The 13,739-nt window shown below is 47.7% G+C and overlaps 1 protein-coding gene across 1 annotated transcript; it reads right to left on the bottom strand.

The window, feature by feature from the left end:
* Window positions 1-5,895: 5,895 nt before the first annotated feature.
* Window positions 5,896-13,138, bottom strand: LOC110480483 (V-set and immunoglobulin domain-containing protein 4). Its single transcript, XM_077786500.1, has 9 exons — window positions 13,084-13,138; window positions 12,147-12,503; window positions 11,341-11,622; window positions 10,356-10,424; window positions 9,617-9,694; window positions 9,251-9,319; window positions 8,461-8,574; window positions 7,269-7,290; window positions 5,896-6,149 (listed from the first exon to the last, which is right to left on the bottom strand). The coding sequence occupies exons 1-9, from the start codon at window positions 13,136-13,138 to the stop codon at window positions 5,969-5,971; spliced, it is 1,227 nt and encodes a 408-aa protein (XP_077642626.1). The 3' UTR covers window positions 5,896-5,968.
* Window positions 13,139-13,739: the final 601 nt, after the last annotated feature.

The raw sequence follows: 13,739 nt of genomic DNA, 5'->3' as shown, positions 1-13,739 counted from the left end.
AAAACTATCCTCTGCTGCTGCCAGTGTCCTATATGCCCTGAGAAAGGCTATATTCACTCAAGGGAATAGAAATTGAAGCCAAGGTTCCAGTCCCAGCTTTCCTGATGCAACCATAGATTCACTAAGTAAGAGAGACCAAGAGGAATCAAATGTGCTGGCACCTGGTCTCACGACTCTTCTTCTTCCCAGGGCCATGCTAACAGAACAATGAGGATAAGTTATTAAATTTAGAATGCATATTCCATCTTCACCAAGACTGTTTTCAGAGCTGGACACCACAGTGAGTCCCAAAAAACTGTATTCTGCCCTTGCCTTGGGGCAGTGAAGCTGACTCTCCCAATACTGCCCCATTTGCTGCACTCTTGAAACCCACCTCGTTGTATCTGATGCCAAAGGAAATTCTCACGAATTCTCAGGCTCTGTGGTTAATACAATAAGCTAAAGACTTTCTAATTGACTTGTCAATTAACAAAAAAAGATGCTATTAATTCAAAAGATTTTTGCTATCCTCTTAGTACTCTAATTTTTTCTTATACATTGAAGCATTTACTCACCGTTGCAGCTGATGAAAGTCATCACAAACACCACTATCCGCTCAACTTCTCCCATTCTCCCAGAAGTGCAGGTTTGTCCTTTCCCCAAGAGACTCCCACCCTCCTGGGACCAGATTGCAAGTGAAGAACACTTCCCTTTATTCTGTCCTTTGTCATCAAGGATCCTCTTTCTGAAACATCACGAGTCCATTTCACTGCTGAGTTAGGTGAAGGGTGAAGGAAGGAGAAAGGCTGTATGGATCTTTCCAGTCCCATTCTCCATCCCCATCCACTTCTCTTGATGCAGCCCAGGACCCAGCTGCCTTTTTGAACTGCAAGTATCCATTGCCAGGTCATGTTGAGCATCACAGACTCTCTCAGCTCACATTTCTGCTGCAATAGTCCAGTTCATGGGCAAAAGTCATGTTCTGAAGGCACACGCTGTGTTTGCCAAGGAGGTGACTTCTGACTGGCAGCCAAGGGACATTCAGAGTGTGCACTATAGGGTATCTTTAAAAGTACTTCCAAGAATTATCTAGGTGTGATACACAGGAGTAGTGCTTACAATTATTACCAGAAAGAGAAGGATTTACAGAAATATAAGAAACATGTATAAAAGCAAATCTACTGATCTAGTGAATTCTGTTACAGGGGTTGAATGGTAGAGCAACTTTTTGGGATTTATTCAATAGCCATGCCTTAGTATATGGTTCTGCTGCACCAGGAAAACAGAATCTTTTGCAGATGTGTCTGAGGGGCAGGGAGTTGTTTTCTGCTGGGACTGGGAGAGAAAGGTAAATGGGATGGTTTTGCCACAGCCTTGTCCCATCACAACAAATACCTGTCTGCATGGGCTGAAACATTCACCTTGCAGCTGAACCCATCGCTGGAAGTGCTGCTCCATGTCAGTGACAGTTTATTCCCTCTCTGCTAGGGTAAGGAGAGCTGGAAATTATCTTCATTTTCCCAGAGTCAGTAAGCTATGAGAAGTCATAGATCTCATTTCAATCCCAGGTAGAGGCATGCCCACCCGTGGGGCCCTTGCTGACTGTGATTCCAAGTTCCACCCTGCTGATCGCTGTGGTGGAACTTGTCTGGAGCAAAAAATAAATGTTGTGCTGCAAGACCTGTTGCAACAAATTCATCCAGGACTCTGAGAGCCCTGTACCAGCTGCCATCCTGCTGAGGAAGATGATGGAGGCAGCCACACCCATTCTTGCAAAGCATATCTATGTAAGACATTGAAACTTGATTTTTTGCTGCCTTTTCTTCTTGACATCTTTGCTGCAGCTGCCAATGGGGTATCAGTGCACATGGCCTGTATCCATCTGCCCATGCTGCCCCTGAGAAGATTTTGGCAATGTTGAGTCTTGCCTAAAAGCAAGCAAGCAAACAGAAAAGTGCTTGTCAAAGTTGCTAGCTGTGTCACTCAAAGAGGGAAATGTGTCCACTTTCACAGAGGTGATTAAAACCCAACCCTTTCCACACCCTGATCCATGACTGGCAGTAAAGCCTTGTCCCAAACAGTCTCCTACACAAAAGAGTTTAAGAGAAGCTGGGTTTTGGGGAACACACCCTGAAAGAAGTTGAAAACCCAAACTAAAACTGCTGATAGGATTATTTTTTGAACCGGACATGCAAGACTTCCTGAGGCTCTAATTATGCAGGATTAAAAAAAAAAAAAAAAGCAGCACTATTTAACTAAAGCAGACATGAATAACTGTAGTTCCCCAAATGTGATGTACATGACATCTTTCTCTCCCTGGACACAGACACAGCTCCCTGAGTCACACAGCCCATTTCTTCCTTACTGAAAGGACTTCTCATAGTTTTGTATCTGAACAAAAGAAGAAAAATCCTTCGAAGTCTCAGACATGTTGGCTAGTGACCTGGTTTATTAAAATGCAGTATTTTATTCCAGTATCTCTGCTCTGGGTTGAACTTGCTGCTCTCTCCCATGCTGCACACTGCAGCCTGTCTCCCCAGGTACCCACCTTCCTCCCACACACAGGACAGGACCCTCTCTCAAGTGTCATTTCTTCAGGTACCACAGCTCAGGCGCTCTTTGTTTTGCCATTTCTGCTACTCATCTTGGGCTAACTACAGGTGCAGAGTAAAGTCCCCATGTCCCCAAACCTGAGCACAGATGGTCACTCAGACCCTGTTCATAGGGACCAGCTTTGCTGAGCCTACATCTTACATTCATCTTCTGACAAAGTTTGCCAGTGGCCAGAGAAGTTGCTACCATTTTTTCTGGTGATAAATAAGATCCTCAGCATTCAAGGAGATGAAATTCAGTACCCAACTATGAGCAAATGACCAAAAAGTAGATAACGTAAGAAGAAAGGCCTTAAAGTGCTCTTTTTCAAACATATGCACTCAAAAAAACCCCAATTTTTACTTGAGACTTTATTGTTTAGTCCAGCCATAGCTAACTCATGGATCTGACTCAACAGAGTGTATTTTACTAAGTACTTTTTGGATGTCCCTCAGAAACTGATTGTGTGACCTCCCCCCAGCCATTCACACCACAGTGCTGTCACATCAGATAGTCACTCATCAAAACATAATCTTGTTCCACTTAGAGAAATTAGTGTAAATCAGCATTTTCCCTTAAAGCATGTGTGACAGAAACATGATGTACAAGTGCTCTCTCTGAAACACTCACTTCCCTTCCCAGGATTTTCCAGGTCAATGACATTAGTTCTGGGTTGCTCTTATCTTGGCCAAATCCCTGTAAACAGCTCCTGATTCCAAGAAAGTGACCCATGTGTACGATGTCTTCTGAGTTCCTGTTTCTTTCCTGGTGCTGCAGGTGGGCTGCAAGCCCCCAGGCCATCAGAGCAGTACAGATGTCCCTTACCTGCAGCCACCACACACATCACTGCTGGTGCCCTCTGGAGTCTCAGCACCATCTGATGCTGGCTTTTTCCAGACTGCCCAGTTCCTCCTCTCAGTGCTCTGCAGAGGCTGACTGAGCTCTGGGTTTGCTAAACAAAACTGCTGGTCCGAGATGATCTGCTGTGACTTCAGCTCATCCTCTGCCACTGCCCAGGGTGCACAGCAGCTGCTCTTCTGCCCAGGTACACCCTAGACCAAGTCAGGACCTGGACCTTGTCCAGCTGTCCCACAGTGCAAGCAGACACAAAACACATGGAGAACGTAATTCATGGATTTATTTTGAGTTTCATGAGCTTGCCTTACAACAGCTGTATTTAATATCATCAGCTCCTGGTGCTGGCTGTCCAGCCAGGATAACATTGCTGTTTAACCACATTGGGAGGGCTGCACTGCCCATGACTTTGCAGTGCAGCTGGTACTGAGTGGTTTTGGGGCAAGCTGTGGGATTCCTTGCAGCCCTTACCCATGGGGTTTCAGCAGTGAGAGCTCAGACCCCAGGGTGACTGACCACCCTGTCCCTCAGTGGGGCACCCTTTGTATCTCTGCCTTCTCTCAGTGTTCCTCTGGTCACATCAGACCTCTTGGATGAGGAGCACTGCAGGTCATTCCAGGTGGCCATATTCGCCCTTCAGTGGCCACAGCAGTCAGGCTGAGCTCAGTTGGATGGGCTGTGCTCCAGCACCTGCAGCGTTTCCTTCCCGCCTCCTCTGACCCCACACATGCAGAAACACTCACACCTATTTTCTCCACATCTGCAGTAAGCTGCATGTACATGTTGGCAGTTTTCTCCATGACAGCACCAGTAGCTGCCATGTATTCCCATTTCGTTCAGAAATCAAGATGTCCTAGCCCTTGATTTTTAAGTACATTCTTAACAAAGAGAAATAGAACTTGTAGCACAGGAGAAACTATAAGGTCACTGATAAGTGCCTGGACAGTGTGCCTGGTAGTTTGTGCATTCTGATTAACTTTTTAGTCATTAATTCCTATAATTTCCATTAGACCTCTGGCTCTCAGCCCTGGGTGAGCAGCACAGTGTTCCACATTTATTTCTGTGTTGCATACAAAGAAGTACTCTTCCTTGCCCTTTGAAAGTGCTACCAGATAATTATCACTAATTTCTGCATCCTTTTCAGAGAAACTGAAACAAATAGCCCCTTCACCTTTTCAGCCCTGACCCCCATAGGCACTCTGCTCATTTGTTTCTTCTTTTTCCAAGAGATGGTTTGCACAGATGTGGTTTTGTACTGATAATTATTCTTTACAATGTTTCTCAGTAACTTTTCTTGCTCTGCTAAACCCAAGATGAGGCCAACATGCACACATAAGGTAGCAACATTCCATGGGCTTTACAGTACCACAGTCATGTTTTTTGACTGGAATATCTTTCCATGAGCACCTTGCACTCCCTATGAATTCTGGTGAGTTTTGAGCTGATGCTCAGAGACCTGCAGAGGCAGAGCTGTCCTGAGTGTGAGCAGCACAGCTGGGGGCCCATTAATCCTGTGCCTATGATACCAGTGTCTTGCTCATCTCTTGGGTCACTCCCTCTGTTTTACATCTGCCTGCATGGCCTTTAGTGGGATACAGAGGATTGCCCTGTTCATTATAAAAAGGTCCCTCCATAACTCTGCTTAATGGATTTACTCAGGCCAGTAGAAATTATTCATAACTTACTCTTCAGGCCTTTTAAGCTGGGAGGAAAGTACTTCTTGAGTATCTAGTGAGGGGCTGTGAGTGGCTTGCTGGCATTCCAAAATGAGCCAGTTGTGCAGAAATGCACACCAGAAAATATATGAGGCATGTGTAAACAATCCTACCCCAAACTTATGGAAAAGTACCTAATTCCTTTTAAATATCCATCATTCATGTGAAGAGAGGATAGAGATCACAAGCTCAGAAAGAATGTGCCGGGTTGCAGTACCAGAAGCAGCCAGAGCTGTGGCCAGTGTACCCAGACCTTGCTGCAGTGCTGTGGAGAGGGATGAAGGGCACCACAAGGACAGCAGGGGACATTTCTGCTTCCTCTAGTGTGGCAGGTTCCTGAGTTTCTCTTGGCTTTAATCTGCCTTTCAGTGTTTCTGTAAAATCTCTCTTAAATCTGTGCAGCATCAGGTGGGCAGGAGAGGAGCCATCGATGCCCAAGTCAACCACATCCTGCCCTGCTCACCCACAGGGATGGGGATGCTGAGCAGCCCTCCGTGCTGGCTCTCCTCCCACCACACAAAGGAAACACTGGTTCTTTTGGCCAGATAAAGCAGTAAGTTCAGTGCACTGCTCCTAGCCTGGGACCTGCCTGCTGCAGCATTCAAAGGGCTTTCTTGGATAGAGGTGGTGAAAGGGAATCAAGGAAAACAAAATCAGAAATTCTACACAGCAGTCTGTAACTGAAGTTCCTGCATTTTCACTGCAGGGACTGTCAAGAGAGAGCAACCACTGCTTGTCCAACCCAGGGTCAAAAAGGAAAATAAATATGTATTTTGTCTGGGTAAAGGTGCTCCTCAGGACTGGTATCCGCAGAGCATTGTTGGTTTTCAGGAAGTGTCCCCTACTTCATACTCAGACTCCTGGGGGTTTGCAACAGAGTCAGACACATTATTTACTTCTTCAGGGACTTTGTTTTCTCCAAGCTCTATCATATAGCTGTTTTCAGTGGCAGAGATGGGTTCCTCATAATGACCTGTGCTTGAAGAAGCTGCTGCTTTCATGTTATGGCTGAAATAATAATAATAAAAAAAGAATAGCAACTAGAGTAAACAAAGCATCTCCAACCATCAGAATTTTGACAGTATTATGGTCTGACTCAAACCCATGTAAACTTGGGCCACTGGACTATGACAATATTCTGAAGGAGAGGATTTTGTCCTTTGCCTTCTGGTGGCAGAAAAACCTTGGGCATTGTAGCAGCATCACTTCCAGCCCTGAGGAATTTTCCAGGGAGAGGCAGCAAAGGGCATACAAGCAATTAAAAGATTACCACAATTTCTTGCACTGGCACAGTGAGATAAGTGCTGAAGAGAAATATTTATAAAAAGTATTGGAGGAAGGGTAAATTGAGAACTGAAAGCAGTCCACATCCACTGTCTGGCTTATGGTATCTAATATTTTTTAAAGGAAGATAGGTCCTCTGAGGATAAATGTCATCATAGCATTTGTTCCCTTGCTCAAGAGTTCAAATGTTACTTAAACTGCTGCCTTACACAGTGCTGGGGAAGCCTAGCACTGGGATGCTGGCACATCCCACTGCAATACTCAAGTCAGCAGCACTTTGCACCTAGAGAAGTGGCTCTCCTTCTATGTTTTGACCAGATTATCAGGCTTTCCAGTAAAACTTCCACAGGTTACAGTTAGATCAGGATGTGAAACCTGAGTTTAGAAATAGCTATAACTTCCTTCCTAGCTATGGTTAGAAGCAAATTCAGCCAGGGATGTTTTGAGGATAAATCAGAGTATAATTAATGGTCTCTAGAAGGGGAGTTCCTTCCCTTTGCACTTGAAGAAACACTGGGAATTTAGCCTATAAAAAACACAGAGAATTTAGCCTTGGCAATCATCTTCAGTAGCCCACCCTGGGCTTAGGAGTCAAATAAGCAATGCTTGCTCACTTCTACAATTCTGACATTGCCATGAAAAAGATCTTCCTTCCCACATTCTTTTTTGCCATGGAAAGCCCAAAAGCCATCCTACAATGTGATGCTGAGCTAACTGTGAACCTCTTCACCCAGACTGCTTAAGGGGGTTTTCATTATGACAGCTAATAGCAGTGCCTTTTATTTTTGCTCTGATACATCCCCCCAGGAGTCATCAATGTGCCAGATAAAGGATTATACTCACAATTTTACATCATAGACTTGAGCTGGAAAAGAAAAAAGATATTTGTATCAATAACTTGCATTTAAATTCTTAAAAAAAATAAATTCTTTATCTTCTTGGTTTAAGAAAATGACCTCTGAAGAGAGAACAAAAATAACAGCCTTGGATATCATGTCAGGTGGGTGATGACTCAGTTTCCCAGGATTCAGTCCAAGAAAACAAAACCAACCCAGCTATCACACAACTGGGTTATTTTGACCCAGTGTCAAAGATAAAGTTGAAGCTAGAAACTAGAACTCCCCAGTTTCCCTATTCATTAGAAGTTCAATAAAGAACAGTTTTGAAAGTGACTATTCTGGATGCCTTTAAAAAAATAAGGATAAAAATAAGAAAAATGGCAAAAGAACTATTTGACAATTTTATTATTAATCGGTAGCATGGAGTCATAAGAAGCTCATTAGGATAACAAAGGAGAAAATGAAGTTCTGTGGGATCTCAAACCCCACAGCACGCCTGTGTGCTCCCTGCACTGCCAGTGAGGAGGGGCCTCCCAGGAACTCTTGGTCAAGGGGATTTCTGGTGGCAGTGCAGGAGAGACAGAGGCATTCAGTGAATGGATCCTGTGACCAAAGACCAGAGAGGAAACAAATTCATATGGAATAGGGAGAACTGACAACGACCTCTTCCCTTCTGGGTGCCAACTACAGGAACTACTGAACAGCAACTGGTGCCAAAGGCACTTCCCAGCAGCAGGACAGGATGAACCCTCTGCCAGAGACTTTAAAGATTTGGAACAATGAGCCTGGCCAAGCAGGAGAGTCTGAGCCCTGGGATGTCTGTGAGGAACAGTGAGAAACAACCATCCCAAAACTCTGTGGCAGAGCAAGCCACACACCTTGGGATGGGCTGCAGGGCAGGGGCTGAGCTGAGCTGCCCCAGGAGCCAGTGCAGGGATGAGAGGGGGCAGCTGAGGAGCACCAGGGCCACTGCTGCCCCAACCCCATGGCTGGTACCTGGAAGACCCTCCTGACTGCAAGGACTTCTCTGCCTCTTTGGACCTCCCACCATCTGTGTCATCTACTGCCTGCACAATGCAGGTGCCAGAGCTGCAGCTGGGGGCTGCAAGCTCTGCTCCAGGCCCCAAAACCCATCAAAGGAAAAGCCATGCTGGGCAAGTGCAAAACATTCAGGTTCTCCAGAACATTCTACTCACCGTCTTTGGGCTTTCTAAGGCAAGTGATAAGAGAGATGACAAGGAAAACCACAGCACCACACACCACAGCAATCAGGATGACCATGTACAGGGACAAGCCAGTCCTCTGGGAATCTAAAGCAATACAACAGAGGATTTTCAGACAGAGGAGCCCTCCTGGGCAACAGCAATAGCAGGAACATGACATTTACCATGTCCCTGAGGACAGTAACAGTCAGCCCTGCCTGAGCATGTGGGGCTGTGTCCCCACAGAGCCTTGGTCCTGTGGCTCTGAGTGGGTGCTGTGTGACCCAGCACTGTGTACACCTCACCAAGGGACCACAGCTGTGCAGACAGTGTCCATCTCATGCTGAGGTGACTAGGGATTTGACCTGGGCAGGGTCACTGCATATCAGAAATGAAGCTTTCCATTCAGGGGTGCTGCTCAGTTCTGTTTGGAAAGTGTCTAAACCTGTCCCAATGCTGCAAAGCTGGAGAATGTGTAGATCTGCTTGAGGCACACACTGAGGCTTTTCTGCTGTTTCACTTTTGACAGTCAAAGATAAAAATGGACCGACTGCTCAGGAACACAGCAACACATTAATGTGTGCCCCATATTATCAACTTTTTTTTGTCATTCTTCCATAAAAACATCCAGAGCCTTTTGAAGTGTCACCAGGAATTGTCTGGGTCCTTTGAGAACAGATCTTAATGCAATTTGCAGCTAAAAAGGCAGAATACTAATTTTTACTACAGAGCATCTGGTTTGAGTCCTTAACCTTCTTCTCAGCTTGGTTTTGCTCTTACTTACCACGAATTGTTTCATTCTTCCCTGGATGTCCAACACCACTCTCAGGAGTTGTTGCTGTTATGAGCAGATCTGGAAAACAAACATGAGTTAAAATCTGACAGTGCATTTCCAGCCCTCATTTTAGCACTAGGAGATCTGGGATTCGAGCTGCAGGATCAGAAGAGAACGCCTCCAGCCCCTCTACAAAGCAGTGAAAACAGGAAAACTGCAGAAATGAGCACTATATATATGCTATATTATAGGGAGAGTCCATGTAGTACCATATAGTTACTGGCTGGATACTATATATAGTATAAATACATACAAACAAACTACATAGACACACAGCAGGTACCTGTGTGCATTTGTATGTCTGTGCACACACACCTGCAGTAGTGGTGGGGCCCCATGGAGTCCAGGAGATTCCTGAGGTACCTCCAGACATCAGCTCTGTTTGAAGCTTTTCTGCAAGAACAATCAACACCTGTCAGCATCTTCCCTCAGCTTCCAGTGACTGACACCAGCTTCCACAATACCCATGTGATTGCTGGGGCACCATAAATCCAAAAGAGGTATAATCCAACCATAGAAAGTTTCTGCATGCAGACCTGCTCTAGTCCAGGCAAAAATCCCCACATCCCACAAAAAACAAATGGGAAACCACAAGCCCTCCCTCAAAACTGCTGTTCCTGGTCAAGTATGTGTTTTCAGTTGGGTCTGAGGAAGCTTTTGCATCCCTTGTGTCTGCTACAGGAGACACCAGATCTGCCTCCCCTAAGCAGCTTCCACTCAGGATCAGATAACAAGCAAAAAAACCCTTTAGAGAAGAACCAAACCCAGAACATCCCATCACATATGAACTGCAATTTAGGAAATAGCAATTTCAGCAGTCCTAAGACATGTACGATTCTCTTCTACAAAGAGCAACATATAAACCCTCTGTTGACTGGAAACTGAGGGAAGGAAGATGTTTCAGAACCATCTGAGTTAAAACCTGAGGCATATGGTCTGAAGTTCAGTAATGTTAAAACTCTGTTCCCCAGCAATAAAACCACTTCCAAGCACAGGCATCACACGGCCCCAACACCCCATCCTTGCCAGCAGCTGTCACAGCTCTTACACTGACCAGTGGTTGAGTGGTGTCCCTCTGTGGTTCCCCTGCTCGTCTGCAAGGCCGCTGTTGTGGCGGGCAGATCTGCAAGGTTAGAGGGAGGGAGAGGCTTACACAGGGGTTTGACCACCATGGTGATGCTGCTGTGGTCCAGAATTCCCCACAGGTGGGAGCAGGAGGAAGCAGCCCCCTCCCAGCTGACAGCAGGGGGATGCTGTGCCAGCAGAGTCAGGCAGCACCTGCAGCACTGAGCCCTGTTCCCCTGCTGCTCCCTCCCGTGTGGGACTGCTGGGAAAAGCACCACAGGGCTTCAGCCAGAGCTCTGTCCTGGGAGCTCAGCGAGCTCTGCCTCTTTCACAGGCCACTGTGTGGTGCCTGTGCTTGGCTCTGCCCTCAGGGGCATCACAGCTGTGCTGAGCCAGTAACCAGGCAAGGAGAGCTGCAAGTTTTCCACCAGGCACCCCTCATGGAATTGTTTAGACTGAAAAATACCCGTGAGGCCTTTGAGTCCAACCTGTCCCACACCGTGCTGCAGAGCCTGGCGGTGTCAGAGCCTGGCGGTGTCAGAGGTGCAGTGTGTCTCAGTGTGTCTCCTGAGACACGCAGCTGGTGGTGGGGAGCAAAGGCCAGTCTGGTTTGTTCTGCCACTGAATTACCACTCACTTGTTCCCTGTTCTCAAAATAAAGCCCCGACTCCTTGTCTAAACTTGCTGACCTGCGGCAGGCAGCCTTACAGGGAGAACTTCAGAAAACCCACAGAGGAATAAATAAAAAGGAATGTTTGAAGTAGAAATCCTCTTTTGCATCAGAAAAGAGCAGTTCCTGAAAGAGGACGAAACGGACCGGAGGAAATAGAGAAGGACACAGAGCGGAGCCAGCGGGGAGGGCTGTGTGCGAGTGCTGAAGGCGTTTGGCATTTCCTTCTTCGCGGGCAGGGAAGGAGGATGCTGCTGTTTGCCCTGCAGAGGGATTTCTCCGGGGGCCGTGCCGCGGCTCTCACCTGTCACCGTCAGCTGCACAGCATCGCTGCGCTGCACGGCGCCGGCCCCGGCCCTGTTCTGCGCCTCGCAGAAGTACGTGCCGCTGTCCGAGGGCCGCAGGCTGGGCCAGGCCAGCTCAGCCCCGCTGCTCAGGAGCTCGGCCGTGCCCGCCGCGGCGCCGCGGAACCAGCGGTAGCTGATGGGAGGGGACCCGCCGGCCTCGCAGGTCAGGCTGGCGCTGGCCCCGGCCGGCAGCGTCAGCCCCGGCTCCGCAGCTCGGATGATGGGCTTGGTGGCTGCCACTGGAAGACAAAGCACAGGGGCCCAGGTCACGGAGGGCTGGCTCTGCTGGGGACGGTCCCCCCGGCACAGCAGTTCTCGCTCTTGCTGTCGGTGCCTTCCCGGAGGAAGGAGCTCGGCTCCCACATCACCTCCCTGCACAGGCTGAGCTGAGCTGCGCCGTACATGGGTCCTGCAGCCTCTGTAAACCTCCCACACCGGGCAGACAGAGTGCAAACACGTGCTGGTGAGGTTTAGTCAAAGAACAGCAATGCAGTATCCCCACTGTTGCCTGCCACTGGGAAACACTGACCCTTTGGCTACAGATGGAGCCTGGGGTGAACTGGTCCTTGAGGAGCCACAGGTCCTCCCCGAGCTGCAGGGTGCTGTGTCCTGGGTAGAATTTCTCTCTGACCTATTTGCTGTTTCTTGCTGGAGGCTGAAATTGTTCAGAAAAAAGCTTCTGCGTGCAAGCACACAGTCACTGCCTACCTGCTCTAATTCCCAAAAGCCTTCCCTTCCTGAACAGCCTCCTTCATCGATTTACCTTTAACAACCTCCAAACTGGTGGTGATCTCCTTTGCTATCAAGCTGTTGTTGCTGTCTCTCCAGGTGACCTGGCAGGTGTAGGTCCCTCTGTCAGAGATCTCCAGGCTCAGGATGAGGAGAGACACATTTCCTGGGGCATCCTTTGGGATGCTGACTCTGTTCCTGTACTCAGACAGGAGAACATGGTCCCCGGCGTCATCCCTCCGAAAGATGGTGCCTGAACCCTTGTTATGTACCACAGTCCAGGTGAGGGTTTGCTGCACAAGGTCCTCCACTGGCACATAGGCACAAGGCAGAGTGATAGACTCCTTCCAGACCCCCTTGACCTCACTGGGGCCACTCAGGTCCAGAAAAGCTGCAGAAAGAAAGGAAGATGAAAGTTAAGCCACAGAACAGCCAGGGTGAAGGCAGGTCACAGGTGGTGAAGCCATGGCAAGAGCATTGGCAAAGAGAACCCACCAGGTGAGAAACACAGCAGTGGGGAGTGTGAGGGTTGGGCTGCTCAGGGGTGGGTTATCCAAAAATCAGTGTGGCATGAAGACGGGAGGTGGCTGATGGCCAGGGTGCAGCCTGATGCTTTCCTGCCACCACCAGCACTGAGTAGAGCACAGGATCAGAGTTATTGGATAACTTAGGCTTGATGCAGCAAATGTCTGCTCCAGACATCCCCTTGGGGCTTCTGAGGAACAGCAAAGACTTCCCTCCTCCACTGCCAATTTTGTTTTTCTGAAATACACCATTCTCTCAGCTTAAGCCAAACACGAAAAACTTAAGCCACTGGGTAAAGAAACTGAAAACTCTTTTTCCTGTAAAAATTGCCATTGTCCCAGTACATTTCTCTCACTCTGAGGACTAAACACTTCCCAAAACAGAGTCACCCCTGCCAAGCACACGCAGACACTGCAGGGCAGGGGCTGTGCCCAGCCCAGACTCACCGCTGCAGTGGAGAAGGGAACCCAGGAGCACGGCTGCTCGCAGCACCTTTCCCATCCTTCCTTCACGGCTGCCCCCTCTCCAGCCGGACTGACCCGCTTTTCCCAAGCTGGGGTAAATCAGGAACACTTCCCTGCCTGGGTTCACTCTGTCACCAAGCATCCGGGACAACGGCTGGTGGTTTTTCCTTCCTCTTTATCAGAAAACAAGTCTCTCAGAGACCACTGGCAGAGGCGTGGGCAGACCGGAAATCCTAAGGAAGGGTGCAAAGAGGAAAGTGTAAAAATTACTTCTGTGTTATTTGGTATTTTCTGCTGAGTACGTTTGTCCCCCTTCTGTTTTTTAATTTTTTTTCCTTTATTTCTTTTGATTCCTAGGCAACCATTTCTTCATCTTTTCAGCCTTGTGTTGCTTGCTGACAAATGAGCTCTACCATGCAATTACACACACACAGGTCTGAGAGAAAACTCACAAGGAGTTGAACCGCTTAGGTCCTCATAATTCACTTTCTCACTGGCTTCTATGAAACCCACCACTTTGCTTTAAGTTAAGGTTCATGAAACCCCTTAAATCTTTACATTACCAGTGCAAGACTAGTGATTGTTGTAGGCCTCTTCCAACTGAAATATTCTATATCACTCTATCATATCTAAGAGAG

Source organism: Lonchura striata, chromosome 14 (genome assembly GCF_046129695.1).
Source record: "Lonchura striata isolate bLonStr1 chromosome 14, bLonStr1.mat, whole genome shotgun sequence".
Lineage (NCBI taxonomy): Eukaryota > Metazoa > Chordata > Aves > Passeriformes > Estrildidae > Lonchura > Lonchura striata.
The sequence above is the reverse complement of the archived record's forward strand: the minus strand, read 5'-3'. Positions and strand labels throughout refer to the sequence as shown.